The following is a 16,552-nucleotide window of genomic DNA, read 5'->3' as shown; positions in this document are numbered from 1 at the left end:
TTAAATACAATTGGAAAACAATTGGCCCGTATAGAAAACCAATTCCAAAAGACTACTATTGCCGTTTCCTCCGTTTCTCCTGTTTCATCAAAATCAGATTCTGACAAAAAGCTTAAAGAACCTATTTTCAAACCTTTTCAGGTTTCAAAAACTAGTCAAAAGCTTGTTCAAGAGTCAAAATCAGATTTTGCTAAAGCCATTAGAGAACAACTAGATAGGATAGAAGCTGCTTCTTCCTCATCTAGCAAAGTTCAAATAGCCCCTGATACTCCCCAATCTAGCAAGATTGGAGTATTGGAACATGACCAAATGTCTATAGGCTCTTCTGATCTAGAAGCCTTTAAAGAAGAACCTACCCCTAAAGCCAATAAAATCCATTGGGAATTAGCCCTTCCCACTGTCAAGTCTCCACCTGATTTGACCATAGACAACAAGCCTAGTGCATTAAATCAGTCTCGATATAATGCATCCTCTATCTATGAGTGGAATATAGATGGAATGTCCGAGTATAACATCATAGGATTGTTGCAATAGATGACCATGGCAGCCAATGCCTATAAAACCCAATCAGGAACTTCTGACAAAGCCATTGCAGAGATTCTCATTGCGGGTTTTACTGGTCAACTTAAAGGATGGTGGGATCACCTTCTCACTATGCAGCAACAATTAGATATCCTTAATGCCATCCAAATTGATGAGAATGGAGCCCCCATTCTTGATGAGTTTACTAACCCAATTCAGGATGCTGTAGCTACCCTGATTCTAACTATATCCCTCCATTTCATAGGTGATCCTTCCCACCTTAGAGACAAAAATGCTGAGTTACTATATAATTTGAGATGTAGGAAACTCAGTGAATTCCAAGATTACAAAACCACCTTCTTCACTAGACTCTTTCTCAGAGATGATGCAAATCATACAACCTGGAAAGAGAAGTTCTTAGCAGGATTGCCTACTCTTCTAGGTGAAAAGGTTAGGAATTCCATTAAAGCCCTTTATGATAACCGCATTCCTTATGATGAACTCACTTATGGTGAGTTAGTCAGTTTCGTCAACAAAGAAGGTTTAAAGATCTGTCAAGATTTGAAATTACAGAAACGACTTAAATGGGAGCTTAGGAAATCTAAGCAAGAATTAGGCAGTTTCTGTAAACAATTCAATTATGACCCTTTTAAAACTTCCATTTCCAAAAATTTTAGTGGTGAGTGTTCTTCCAAACCTCACAAGAGACATTACAAATCCAAAAGCTATAGAAAGCCATTCCAGAAATTTAGAGAATCTTCTTATAAGAAACCCCAGAGGCCTTACAAGAAGCCCAACTTCTCTAAGAAAAAGGAATTTAAACCTAAACACAAAGCCCCTTTCAAATACAAAGAAGCCATATGCCATAAGTGTGGTATAAAAGGCCATACTGCAAAGTATTGCAGAATGAATCAAAAGCTTCATGAACTTGGCCTTGATGAAGAAATCCTCTCCAAAGTAGCCCCTCTTCTCATAGAGTCCTCTGACTCTGAGTCTTCCATGTCGGGAGATAGTGACCCCCTTCAGGTCGATGAACTTATTGACTCAGATACCTCTGCATATAGCAGTAGTGATTTTGAAACAGATTCTTATTTAAAGAAAATCAATGTCTTAACTAAAGATCAAGAAACCTTTCTTGAACTCGTAAAGCATATTTCTGATCCAAATCTCCAAAAAGAATATCTTGATAAGCTTTTGAAAACTCTAGATTTTAATAAAGCTGAGACTTCTAAAATCCCAAGCGTTAAAAAGAGTTCTTATGATCTTACTAAAATTTTGGATAAAAAGAAAATGAAGAAAACTGCTCCTAACATTCAAGATCTTCAAAAAGAGATTAAAGAAATCAAATCCGAGATTAAAGAATTAAAAGAAAAACAAAAAAGTGATTCTGATACTATCCAACTTCTTTTACAAAAGCAATTACAAGATAATTCGGATAATGAATCGAATTCTGATAATGATGATAAAAATGATCAAAATCTAGAAAACATTGAGTCTGTACCCAATGATTTTCTATTTGTTTTAAAACAAATCACTATGAGAAAATATTTAATTAAAATTGCCCTAATTTTTTCTAGTGAATTTGCAATAGACGCCATTGCCCTTTTTGACACTGGTGCCGATTTAAATTGCATAAGGGAGGACATTGTCCCCAAAAGATTTCATGAGAAAACAAAAGAAAGGCTTTATGCCGCCAACAATTCAAAACTTAAAGTAAATTCTAAAGTCGAAGCTTCAATTTATAATAATGATTTTGAATTTAGAACTTCTTTTGTTCTTACAAATGACATACACCATGCTGTCATTTTAGGAACCCCTTTTATAAATCTTATTACTCCCTATACTGTCAATTACGATGGTATATCTTTCAAAGCAAAAAACAAAAAATTTGTTTTCCCATTTATTGAAAAGCTAAAAACAAGGAATTTGAATATTGTTAAAGCTTGTTTTGTTTATCAGAATCAAATCAATAATCTTCTCAGATCAAGACAAAGTGATTTAATGTTTTTACAAAAGGATTTAAGTTTAAAAAGAATTGAAAGCCAATTACAAAATGATTTCATACAAAAGAAAATCTTTGATTTCAAAGCACTCATTGAAAAAGAAATCTGTGCTGATCTACCATCTGCTTTTTGGAATAGAAAACAACACTTGGTAGATTTACCTTATGAAAATTCTTTTGATGAAAGACAGATTCCCACTAAAGCCCGTCCAATCCAGATGAACATGGAATTGGAACAACACTGTAAAACTGAAATAAGTGACTTGGAGTCCAAAAGACTTATTGTTAAATCTTGGTCTCCTTGGTCTTGCGCCGCGTTCTATGTTAATAAGAATTTCGAGATTGAAAGGGGAACACCTAGATTAGTTATAAATTATAAACCCCTTAATAAAGCATTAAAATGGATTAGATACCCAATACCTAATAAAAAGGATTTGCTTCAAAAACTGCATTTTGCTTTCATATTTTCAAAATTTAACATGAAGTTGGGTTTTTGGCAAATTCAAATCCATCCTAAAGACCGTTATAAAACCGCTTTTACTGTTCCATTCGGACAGTATGAATGGACTGTTATGCCATTTGGTTTGAAAAATACACCTTCAGAATTTCAAAGAATTATGAATGATATTTATAACCCTTATTCTGAATTTTGCATTGTTTACATAGATGATGTTTTAATTTTTTCTCAAACCATCGACCAACATTTTAAACATTTAAAGACTTTTTACTTTGCTGCCAAAAAAGCTGGCTTAGCAATCTCTAGTTCCAAAGTCTCTTTGTTCCAAACAAAGATCAGGTTCCTAGGTCACAATATTTTCAAAGGAACCATTACTCCTATTGAGCGCTCCCTTGTCTTCGTAGACAACTTCCCAGACAAAATCCTAGATAAGACTCAATTACAGAGGTTTCTAGGAAGTTTAAATTATGTACTTGATTTTTGTCCAAATATCAATAGGATGTCTAAACCTTTGCATGATAGATTAAAAAAGAATCATGTTGAGCATACTAGGACTGTTAAACTCATAAAGAATTCTGTTAAAAGTATTCCGTGTTTATATCTTGCTAATCCTGCATTACCTAAAATAGTTGAAACTGATGCATCATATTTAGGTTATCGAGGAATATTAAAACAAAAAGAAAATGATAAAGAACAAATAGTACAATATGTTTCTGCCCATTGGAATGAATGTCAGAAAAAATATTCTACTATTAAAAAAGAAATTCTTTCCATTGTTCTATGCATTTCCAAATTTCAAAGTGATTTATTAAATCAAAAATTTTTACTTAGAATTGATTGCAAAGCTGCAAAACATGTTTTAGAAAAGGATGTTCAAAACATTGCATCAAAATAGATTTTTGCACGATGGCAAGCTATTTTAGGTGTTTTTGATTTTGATATTCAATTTATTAAAGGTGATAAAAATTCTATTCCTGATTTTCTAACTCGGGAATTTCTTCAAAACAGATAATGCCGCCAAAAAGAAGCAGCAAAGGAAAAGGCATTGCCAAAGATATTGATCTTAAAGCCACTTCTAAAGAATCCCAATCCTCTCCTCCTAAAGAAAAACTACTCTCCTCTGCCATGCCAATCAAGTCTTGGATTGACATGATCGAAGATGAGGAGGCAAAGTCTAAAGCCCTTTCTACCCATGACCAAGTTAACCAATGGATGAAATCCATTTCCAAATCTCCCGAGCTCATGCTTGCATTACAAAGTTTCTCCCAAACCAGGAATCTCCAAAAGAGATCTCTGAAAAAGAAAGCGCGGCGCAAGACCAAGGAGACCGAGATTTAACAATAAGTCCTTTGGACTCCAAGTCACTTATTTCAGTTTTACAGTGTTGTTCCAATTCCATGTTCATCTGGATTGGACGGGCTTTAGTGGGAATCTGTCTTTCATCAAAAGAATTTTCATAAGGTAAATCTACCAAGTGTTGTTTTCTATTCCAAAAAGCAGATGGTAGATCAGCATAGATTTCTTTTTCAATGAGTGCTTTGAAATCAGAGATTTTCTTTTGTATGAAATCATTTTGTAATATGCTTTCGATTCTTTTTAAACTTAAATCCTTTTGTAAAAACATTAAATCACTTTGTCTTTATCTGAGAAGATTATTGATTTGATTCTGATAAACAGAACAAGCTTTAACAATATTCAAATTACTTGTTTTTGGCTTTTCAATAAATGGGAAAACAAATTTTTTGTTTTTTGCTTTGAAAGATATACCATCGTAATTGACAGTATAGGGAGTAATAAGATTTATAAAAGGGGTTCCTAAAATGACAGCATGGTGTATGTCATTTGTAAGAACAAAAGAAGTTCTAAATTCAAAATCATTATTATAAATTGAAGCTTCGACTTTAGAATTTACTTTAAGTTTTGAATTGTTGGCTGTGGAAAGCCTTTCTTTTGTTTTCTCATGAAATCTTTTGGGGACAATGTCCTCCCTTATGCAATTTAAATCGGCACCAGTGTCAAAAAGGGCAATGGCGTCTATTGCAAATTCACTAGAAAAAATTGGGGTAATTTTAATTAAATATTTTCTCATAGTGATTTGTTTTAAAACAAATAGAAAATCATTGGGTACAGACTCAATGTTTTCTAGATTTTGATCATTTTTATCATCATTATCAGAATTCGATTCATTATCCGAATTATCTTGTAATTGTTTTTGTAAAAGAAGTTGGATAGTATCATAATCACTTTTTTGTTTTTCTTTTAATTCTTTAATCTCGGATTTGATTTCTTTAATCTCTTTTTGAAGATCTTGAATGTTAGGAGCAGTTTTCTTCATTTTCTTTTTATCCAAAATTTTAGTAAGATCATAAGAACTCTTTTTAACGCTTGGAATTTTAGAAGTCTCAGCTTTATTAAAATCTAGAGTTTTCAAAAGCTTATCAAGATATTCTTTTTGGAGATTTGGATCAGAAATATGCTTTACGAGTTCAAGAAAGGTTTCTTGATCTTTAGTCAAGACATTGATTTTCTTTAAATAAGAATCTGTTTCAGAATCACTACTGCTATATGCAGAGGTATCTGAGTCAATAAGCTCATCGACCTGAAGGGGGTCACTATCTCCCGACATAGAAGACTCAGAGTCAGAGGACTCTATGAGAAGAGGGGCTACTTTGGAGAGGATTTCTTCATCAAGGCCAAGTTCATGAAGCTTTCGATTCATTCTGCAATACTTTGCAGTATGGCCTTTTATACCACACTTATGGCATATGGCTTCTTTGTAGTTGAAAGGGGCTTTGTGTTTAGGTTTAAATTCCTTTTTCTTAGAGAAGTTGGGCTTCTTGTAAGGCCTCTGGGGTTTCTTATAAGAAGATTCTCTAAATTTCTGGAATGGCTTTCTATAGCTTTTGGATTTGTAATGTCTCTTGTGAGGTTTGGAAGAACACTCACCACTAAAATTTTTGGAAATGGAAGTTTTAAAGGGGTCATAATTAAATTGTTTACAGAAACTGTCTAATTCTTGCTTAGATTTCCTAAGCTCCCATTTAAGTCGTTTCTGTAATTTCAAATCTTGACAGATCTTTAAACCTTCTTTGTTGACGAAACTGACTAACTCACCATAAGTGAGTTCATCATAAGGAATGCGGTTATCATAAAGGGCTTTAATGGAATTCCTAACCTTTTCACCTAGAAGAGTAGGCAACCTAGTCTGGAATGCGTGGCATGTAATCCTTCACAGTGAGCCAATATTTTCTGCTACTCTCCTTTGCATTCGGCTCAAGGGTTTGTAAAACGTCCCCCTGCCATAAATTCAATCCAAAATTTTAAGTAAGTATACATAACTTGAATTTAGTAACGTTAAAAAAATAACTAATACATATTACTTACAAGACGAGATTCGTTGTTGAAGAACGAATAAACCTCAGCAAAGTTGATTCTCGAAGACGCCATGAGCTTCCATTGCACGATGCGGGGAATCTTCTTCTTCGTTTTCACGACCCATGCTGACGGCAAACCTCTGATCGCTTCATAAATCAAAGCCTGCAACAACCAAAGTGAAAAACCTATTAAACAACCATCAAATATTTAATACTATAAAACTTATTAATAAACAAAAAAACAATGCACCTGAACCCCAGACGTAAAGCCGTAAAAATTGTACTTTTCAATGCTATGATCTGGGTTTTTCAACTAAGTCATCTTAAATTTCTCGTCTTTCTCGTACATTGCATTGTCAAGACTCTCGTATATCATTTCCCACGACAAAAGACCCCATGGACGCTTTCGAAAGTACTCTATATCATCTACTTCGTTAAGCCATGAGAAATTGATTTGACAGTCATTTTTTCTTGCATTTAGAACTCTGTCCTCAAAATAAAAGAGCGCAATCTTTAATGCGTCAATATCGTCCATTGCCTTGAATTTCAACTTCTCAAATAATACATCGAATTCCTTAAGATTGATCTTGCGATGCACACCACCAAAATATGTATTCCGTAGCCTATGCACAGTTTTGTTATTTCTTAGTTCGGTATCTACACCATAGGAAAGTCCTGTAACCAGGCACCATTCTGCAATTGACAATCGAATCAAATGCTCACCAATTTGAAACCATAATTGATCCTCACAGTTGTCTTCTTCATGGGCCACTTGCCTCAGTAAAAGATTGTGCAAAATTACCCCACTAAATGGAAAGCTTCGACATTCCAAAAAATGCCCAAATATGTCCTTCTTGAACAGATTCAACTACCGCTTTGTTAATTTTTTGCTCGATGGCTTTTACGACTAAAGATAAATTACACATGCTTGAAATTCAACCCGGAAAGTGATCGGCATAACGAAAATACATCCTGCCTAGTTCGATTTCTGATGATTCTGATTTCGCCATATATATGTAATATTTATAACATTATTACATTGCATTTACAACAAAAATAAAAGAAATTAACTTGACGGAAAAAAAAATTAAACCCACTGTAATTTGGTGCGACAGCACAGCAAGCGCACGCGCGCGCTGCTGCCCAGCGATGGGTGCAAGCTAGCGCTCGTCACTTGTGCGAGCGGCGCGTGCGCTCTAGTGCCCTTCGCTGGACAGCGGTTCCCTCGGTGGGCAGCATCATTCAACCCAAAACAATACAATCACAAATCACTCCCAAAACAACAGACTCCCAAAACAACAACAACCACCACAAACACCACCACCACCACCACCATTATTCTCAAACTACAACCACTATTATTCTAAAATTTCATTTTAAATTAATGAAATATAAATAAAATGGCTAACCTAGGTTTTGTTGAAGGCCGTAGATGGTAGATCGGACGCCGATGATGGATGGAGCTGCCGCCGACGAGGGCTGATGTTGCCGCCGACTATGGGTGTTTCTTCGGTTTGGGAGAGATGAGTGAAAGAGAGATTGTTGGGGGAGAGATGTGAGAGGGGTATTTTGGTCTGAAAGGTTTTTTTATGGCTAATGTTGATAGAAATTAGTTTGGGGGTTAAGATGGAAAAAGCATAAAATTTTATGGTTATTGCTGTAAATTTCCCTTATTTTTTCAGTTTCTATCTCTATTCAAGGCATTATCTAATACTTTGGTACTCACCCAAGAACTAGTGGCTCAGATTCCATTACATAGAAGACTAGCAGAACAAGGCTCACGTCACTTTATCAAACTTGTTTTTTATTCGTATTTGTTCTTCATCCCCTGATTCTTGTAAGCATCAACCTTGCCACAATCCTGTAAATATAATTTAAACTACCTACATGCTACATTAGGATGAGATTGATTAAGTACTTTTTTTATGCCATTATCTTTAATTTTCTTGTGAGCTACTTCTTCAACCTCTGATTTGCTTTAAAACTTTCTTAATTATGATTTTGAAAGCATTGATGACTAAGAATGAAGAAAGGTATTACGACAGACTGCCAGACAAACAAATACATCAATGATAGAGGTCAAATTACTTCATTATTTATTTATTCTTTAATTGGCATTCTTGATAACCTTGGCATTTCAGTAAATAATTCCCTCATAGATAAAATTACATATCATGTCACAACTACTCTCATTTTTACCGCATAAAATTTTAACAACTCAAGAAATTAATGAAACAATTTCAAATAGAAACAAGAAGAGCCCTACAAATTAATTACAAAAATAAATTGGGATGTGCATAAAAGAGTTGGAACAATAAGAGGATTGGTTTCTCATACTGATGTTATGGCATCTCAAAATGACTAAGTATTAGGAGACTTTTGAGACTTGGGGGACCATTAATATTGGGGAGAGGATTAATATTGGCAGGTGAATAGATCAAAGCAGCAAACATAGATTAAATGGGATTTTACCTCTATATTTATCTACAACTTAATAATTACTTATTATTATTATTTAATTAACTAACTATTTATCATTATATTAAATGAATGAATGAGAGTAAAACACTTATGGTGCATTTATTAAACGAGAATTAGAATTGGTTAGAATCAGAATGGACTGAAATCGGAATATGCTGGAATCATAATGAAGAATTGGAATCACAATAGTTATTTACTTAAGTTGTAAAGATCAAACTTGGAATGAACTGTAATTTCATTGATGTGTTTAATTTATCTTAAAATTATAATAAACTATTATAAATTATTAAAATAATCTTTATTAATTGTTGTTCCTTGTATGTCCATTATAATATTAATAATAATAAAAATAAAAATAATATTAAAACTAAAAATAACAACAACAATAATAATAATATCATCCTCGTTATTATGTTATTATTATTTAGTTGGTTGCTAGTACCCAAACGGCAACGATGTGCTGGCCAATCGGTCACGTCTCCATAGGCGATGAATAGCAATAACGAGGGAGCTTTTGGTAATGACACAAAGGTGTTTGTGCACTGCTGCTCCATAGGAAAATGACTAGTGAAGATGATGGAGCTTTGTCAATGACGAGCCGGGACACTGACGACAATTTGCTCACTTTTGTTTTGATTTTTTGTTTTCTTATTTTTTAATTTAAAGGGAGAGTAATTTTGGGATATTAAAAGTTAAATGGGGTAAAATTGGTACTTCATTTATAGGAATTTGATTCTTACACCTTCCTAGAGAATTGTACTCACATGGTGCGTTTGATACACTATATTGTATTAGATTGTATATTATTCTTTTAATACAAATGTATTGTATTATTTTAATATAACTAATAATAAATATTTATATATGAATAAATTTAAATAATATTAATTAAATATAATGTTATAATAATGTTGTACAATGTTTGGTACTATATTATACTGTATTAATTTTTTGTGATTAACTTAAATTATATATTTAGAAAATAATATTTATTAGTACCTAGAAAAACACTAAATATAGAAGTCTTAAATTTTAGAAATTTAACATTATTTTTAGTATAAATGTTAAAAAGTATCACAATATTTTGTAAAGATTGAAGCTTATAGCCTTATATTTTCGGCAGTATAACATTTATTTTTCAGTATTTTTTAAATATATAACATGTGAAATAAAGATCGAAGTAAATAATTTAATCAAATAATCCCTAACTAATATCATAACGTAATGATATTTTATGTTATTATTTTTATTAGTATTAACTTTAATTAATATTATTTAAATTTATTCATATACAAATATTTATTGTTAGTTATATTAATTTTTTAAATAATAATCAATTGTTATATATTAATTACTATAATATAATTAAATAATGCAATATTATGTAATATTTTATTTTTATATATTATTTAAGTACTTATTGTTAGTTATATTAACTTATTAAATATTAATCAATTTTATTAATTATTATATAATTAAATAATACATTATTTAGTTATATTTTTAATATAATAAAAATAAAATATGAATAATAAATTATAGAATTATTAATTTATTTTAATAATTATGATGTAAAAATAAAATAAATAAAAATTAATATTATATAATAATTTATAAAATTAAAAAGTTATATTTATTTATTATTATTAAAAAAGCAAAAGCAATGCCACATTAGCGCACCCCATTTATCTCAATACAATTTCTTTCCAAGCATTGCCTTAATATTAAATTAATATAAATAATATTATAATACGCTATAATCACATGCTCCAAATATACCCTTATTTCCCAAAACCGTTTTCGCATGGATTCCATGTAATTGATTGCAATTTCCACTCATAAAATGTGAAGTAAACACTATTGGTAATTAAGATTCTAAATTTTGATTTTTCAATTTAGAAAGTAATGCAACACTATATCTATCGGCTTACAACAATGCCACTATCAATATTGTAGAAACATATATAACATTATAGAAAATTTCTTATTTTAAAATTTATAACTTAAATTGAGAATTGGGACTCAATTAATGAATTGATAGTTTGAGGCGATTTAAAAAATCACGGCTTCTCAAGTGAATTTATCCTTTCTTTTATAGTGCGTTTACTTCATGGAATGTGAATGGGCTGGGAATGAAAATGAGCTGGAATAAAAATGAGGAATGTGAATGAGATTCTAATGTTTACTTGGCAAAAATAAATGGGAATGAGAATGTGCTGGAATGTCATTGATGTGTTTACTTAGCAAAATAAATGAGAATGAGAATGAGAATCAATTTACCAAAATATTCATAGTATTAAATAATGTAATTTTCATAAACTAAATACATATATAAATATTATTATAAAAATAATAATAATAACTATTAATAATGTAATATTAATAAAAATAATAATAATAATTAATAATAACTAAAATAATAAAATTAATAATAATAATAATAATGACATTTAAAATAATAAAATTGATTGAGATTTGAACGAGGGTAATTCGAAAAATATAAAAAAATTATAGGGATACAAAAATAATTTCATTCACATTCCTTCATTCTGATTCCCAACTCCCCATGAACATAAAATTCAATTTCTTATTTTCAAATTATATATGACCTACACATTTTATTCTATTTCTCAAATTATATTTTAACGAATAAATATGAGTTTTATTTTCATTACTTATTTACCATTCCCTAAACCCTTGGGGAAATTTACGAAAATAACCATTAATATTTTATTATTTTCGCAATTAACCCTCTTAACTTTTTTTCTATCAACATTAGCCAAACACAAGCCTTTCTTCCCAAATTACCCTTCTTTACAGAACAAAACCAACATTGTTTCTCCCATATCGCCAAACCAAAAGTAGTTTTTCACTCTTGAATCATCAGCCAACGGCGACCTCAAAAGACAACGGTAAAAGTGATATCCGATCATAATTTATCCAGATCCAACACAAATCGACGTCACTTAGTGGTATGAATTATTTTCTGAACTTACTGAACTGAGTCGGGTGAATCTGAATCTGGCGACAGGCTGCCTGTCTCACCCACCTGGAGATTCATTAAAATTGTATTATTTTAATAGGACTCAAATAATTTTTTTTTATAATTTCAGGCTTAATGGATTTAGTTGTACTTGAAATGTGTTACGATGGTTGGTGGGAGACATTAGAGAATGGTCGTATGGAGTACGTGAATGGTAAAAATCGAGCTTTTTTGGTTGGAAAAAATTATCTGTTTGATCAGTTATTGACAAGAGTATACGAGATGTTACAAATAAACCTTAATGACTATAGTATCACAATGAAGACAACTTTGAGGTCTAGTAACACATTATATCGTATATGTGCAATGCCCATGGATATATGTGACGATGAAATGGTGAGGGTTGTGTTGCATATGGCATCTGACGTAGCTAATTTTGGATGCATTCCTATATTCGTGACCACATCACCTCGAGTTCCGAGCGAAGGTATTGAGCCACATGTCGATACAGAAACTTCGTTTAGAGCAAATATGTATGGCCCCGATAATGATGAAGAGGTGTTGCCAAGGACAATATCGCTGCAGCAATATTACTCTCCAATCCACGACAATTATGACAACGATGATGATAATGGCGTTACGTTACAGGATGTTGGAACAACGGTATTTCCAATAACAACGTCGTTGGAGCAACGATATTCTCCGTATCACAACAATGATTTTTGGGACAATGATGATTTTCATAATGAGACAGAGGGGGATAATGTTTGTGCAGAACCTTCTAATAATACAAGGCGGGGCACTCGTTTCAATAATGATGGTGATGATGGAGGAGCCGGTCCTTCGAATGTTCCGTCGTTTCAGCATAAGGATGAGTGTGAAGACAATACTCCCGTGAATAACAGAGGCAATAGACATATTCCTTCTATGGTTCGATCAAGAAGGAGAATTGACCCCCTTACAAGTCTTGCTCCAACTTTGCCTTCGAACATGGTTGCTCCAAGCTTTGTTAGCAGTTGTGACTCAGATGATATCAGCGTGGGTAAGCTATTTGCTGAGAAGAATGAGCTTATATTACAACTATGCAAGGTGGCCTTTAGAGATAAGTTTGATTTCAAGATTGCACGGTCTACTACGACACTGTTGTTCAGAATCATGTAAATGGCGTATTCGAGCAACTAGAAGTTCGAACGAGCAAAATGTTCCTTGGGTAGTGAAGAGAATTAATAATGTACACACTTGTCATAATGAGGTATTGGTTGATGGACGTCATCAAGTAAGGAGCCGGGCTGTCGGTCATATTATCGCAGAAAAATATATTCAAGATAAGAGGATTTATACTCCCAATGACATAAGAGCATATATGCAACAAGAATACGGTGTTCAGTTAACATACCAGCAGACATATAGGGCGAGAGAAGTTGGTCTTGAAATAGTTCGCGGCAACCCTGCAGAGTCATACAACTTGGTCCCTAAATACTCTCACGTACTAACTACAGCGAATGAGGGTACAGTCACTCACCTCGAGCAGGATGGAGATGGTAATTTCTTGTACTATTTTGTAGCACTCGGATCTTCCATCAAGGGGTTTATGCAGTACATATGGCCTGTCATTGCTGTAGATGGTACTCATTTGAAGGGACTATATCGTGGAAGCATGTTCGTGGCAACATGTCTTGATAGTAACAATCAATTGTATCCGTTAGCCATTGGGATCATGGATTCAGAAAACAATGATGCTTGGGAATGGTTTATGATGAAGTTACACGGAGTGATTGGTGATAGACCTGAGTTGGTAATTATCTCTGATTGATGCACTGCCATAAGGAGAGCCATTCTTAAAGTATTTCACAATGCAACTCATGGCGTTTGTTTTTACCACGTCAAAGGTAACATTAAGTCACAATTTAGAATGTCCAAAGCTCTTTGGGATGAATTTGAGCCTGCCTTTATTAATTGAGCAAAAGCATATGGCCACGAGGAATTTAAGAGACAACTTGAAGGGTTGTGGATGATCCACTCGGGTGCGGTTGATTACCTAGAAAATAATGTCGGTACGTGTAATTGGGCAAGGTCTCAGTTTGAAGGTAAGAGGTACAGCATTCTTACCACCAACATCGCAGAGAGTGTTAATGCTTTCATGAGGGAACCTCGAAAATTTCCTGTTACTCATCTTGTTGATCACTTTAGGAAAACATTGCAGCAATGGTTTTATGATAGAAAAATTGTGGCTGAATCAATGACTACTCGGCTAACAACATGGGCGGATGAAATAGTCACTGAGAGGAGAACTATAGCTGAAAGAATGATAGTTCTGCCGGTGTCTCCGCATCGTTTTCAAGTTATAGGTGGTGGGCTTAAGGAAGGGTTGGTTGACTTGCAAAAGAGAACTTGCTCCTGCAGAGTGTTTCAGCTTGATCAGCTTGTGTGTGCTCATGCAATTGCGGCATGTCTAACACACCGGGTGGATTTTATTAACCTTTGCTCGGACTTTTACACTACAGAATCGTTGGCGATGGCTTATGCACAACCAGTGGAGCCAGTTGGTGATGTGGCTGATTGGGAAGTTCCAGATGAAATTCAGGAGATGCAAGTATACCCACTAGTTGAGGCACCACCACCTGGCCATCTTAAAGAGCTCAGAATACCCTCGGCTGGCGAGGACGTTGACCGGCGGACTGTAAGATGCGGCCGGTGTCATGAACTAGGCCATAATCGTAAGCGATGTAAGAATCCTATTGCGTCGACTCGAAGTTAGTTGTATTTTGTGTGTTATTCGTTGGTTAAAACTATTATTGTTTTTGTGTTTCGTTGGTTAAAACTGTTATTGTTTTTTGTGTATTGTACACTTATATTTCATAAAACTTTATTTTATTTTAAAGTTCAAAATGTGAAGCATTAAAATTATATAAACTTAAGTGCGCAAATTAAAAAAAAAATCAAATTTCAACATTAAAATTACTACATAGGTCTACAATATAATATCGTCATTAAATATATCAACCGCAATCTTCTTTCTAAAGTACTCGACATGACTAGCGTTAAACTCCAATCTAAGCCCGAACATTAAATACATCGTAACCATCAATACAAAAACACCGCAATCACCAGTGCCTCTTTCTTGTTGCGGCGCGCTCTTAACTGCGATAACTTTCCACGGGTCTTCACTCCGCAACTCAGGTCGGATATTGTAGAAGCCAACATATTCCAACCATCGAGGGAATATAACTTCAAGTGGCTTGAATTTCAACTTGTACCTTTTGTTGTCGCGAAATGTGAGTAATGAGTCATAAATCCAGACTTTATTTTTCCGAAAGTCAACTCGTGCTAGTACCCAATGCGCGCCGTCCAAGTTAACAGGGATAAGTAACTGCATATAAAAATTGAAAAACATGTTCGTTATATATGCAATTGAAATACAACAAAGAAAAAGCAACAACTCGAATGTTTTCATTATAGAGCATGTGAAATGTAATAAAATACATACCATATCGACATCCGTCATTGATTTGGACATTGTGTGCTGTCGCCCACAAAGATAACTATTCAAGCGGTCTTTGAATACTAATGAATCGACCGCACAATCCCCGTTGTTCCATAACTGATTCAAGAACACCTAGTACATAGATAACCAAGAAATGCATAAATGAACAAAACTTAAAGGCAATAATTAAAAATCAAATTAAATAGTATTTATAAGTTTTGTCGGCACGTTACCCAAAAAAATGTGTTAGTATGTGTGACACGTTGGAGTAAGACATTTGGATACTGCCGTTGTTTCTCGCTAATCAAGCGAGATACTCGTGAATATGCTGTATAGAAATAGAAATATTACGATTTAAAAAAAAATTTATACACAAATCCACAACAGAATACACCACGAGGAAAATATAAATACCTCATCGCCTAGCCATCCCATTGAAGATATATTCAAAATTATTTGAAAGAATGACTGCGGGTGCTGGACTCTCCGGCGGACTCTGCTATCACCAGTGAACCATCGATCAAACTCAGCAAACAAACTAGAGTCCTCCAATCCTCTCAGTGGATTTACATCCACACTCGTACTCATGTCAATCGCATGCTCCATGATTTGGGGTTGCGGTAAAGGCCGGACGTTCTGTCCTCGCCTGATCGAAGGAATCATGTAAGGACTGTTATAAACATACGACGGTATGTACGTGCGGCCGAACTTACTAACGCCCGGAGGCACCTCTGTGAACACCTGCACGCTCTCCCCACTAACATCCCCGTAGAAACTATACAATGACGTGGGCGTAGACAAATTTTCATTGCCCACGTCAGTATACACTCCATAGTCATCCGGGGCCTGTATATTCGCCAAAAAGAACATATTAAATAACTATCAAATTAAAAGTTAAACGAACATAATTATTAAATTTAAATTAGCTTACCGCATACGATCGTGCAGTGGGAGAATCCTTATTTGGACGCTTAGAAAATGTGTCGATGAAGCCAACAATGGTTTCTTTAAAATCTTTTCATTCTGACTTTATTTCATACATGTTACGATCAATCTTATCCAGTCGTCGTCGTCCGTAATCATTAAACAGCTTTGTCCTCGACTATTATAAAAGGAAAAAATAAATTTAGAATAACAATAAAAAAATAATAATTTATAAAGGAAAAATATCATATATTATTTATAACCTCAGAATCTCGTGCGTCATCAGAGTTATCTGTTTGCTGTTGGTGGTATTCAACAGCCACCT

At 33.7% G+C, this 16,552-nt stretch overlaps 2 protein-coding genes across 2 annotated transcripts; both read left to right on the top strand.

Moving 5' to 3' along the window:
• Nucleotides 1-309: 309 nt before the first annotated feature.
• LOC107176445 (uncharacterized) lies at nucleotides 310-4,319 on the top strand. Its single transcript, XM_052443748.1, has 4 exons — nucleotides 310-439; nucleotides 572-1,041; nucleotides 1,096-1,665; nucleotides 3,990-4,319. Exons 1-4 carry the CDS (start codon nucleotides 310-312, stop codon nucleotides 4,317-4,319), a joined length of 1,500 nt encoding a protein of 499 aa, XP_052299708.1.
• A 9,511-nt stretch (nucleotides 4,320-13,830) lies between these two features.
• On the top strand, nucleotides 13,831-14,577 carry LOC127903089 (uncharacterized). Its single transcript, XM_052443747.1, has one exon. The coding sequence runs from the start codon at nucleotides 13,831-13,833 to the stop codon at nucleotides 14,575-14,577; it is 747 nt and encodes a 248-aa protein (XP_052299707.1).
• The last annotated feature ends 1,975 nt before the right edge of the window (nucleotides 14,578-16,552 follow it).

Source organism: Citrus sinensis, chromosome 6 (assembly GCF_022201045.2).
Source record: "Citrus sinensis cultivar Valencia sweet orange chromosome 6, DVS_A1.0, whole genome shotgun sequence".
NCBI lineage: Eukaryota > Viridiplantae > Streptophyta > Magnoliopsida > Sapindales > Rutaceae > Citrus > Citrus sinensis.
Note: the sequence above shows the minus strand (reverse complement) of the source record. Positions and strands in the feature narration are given on the sequence as shown.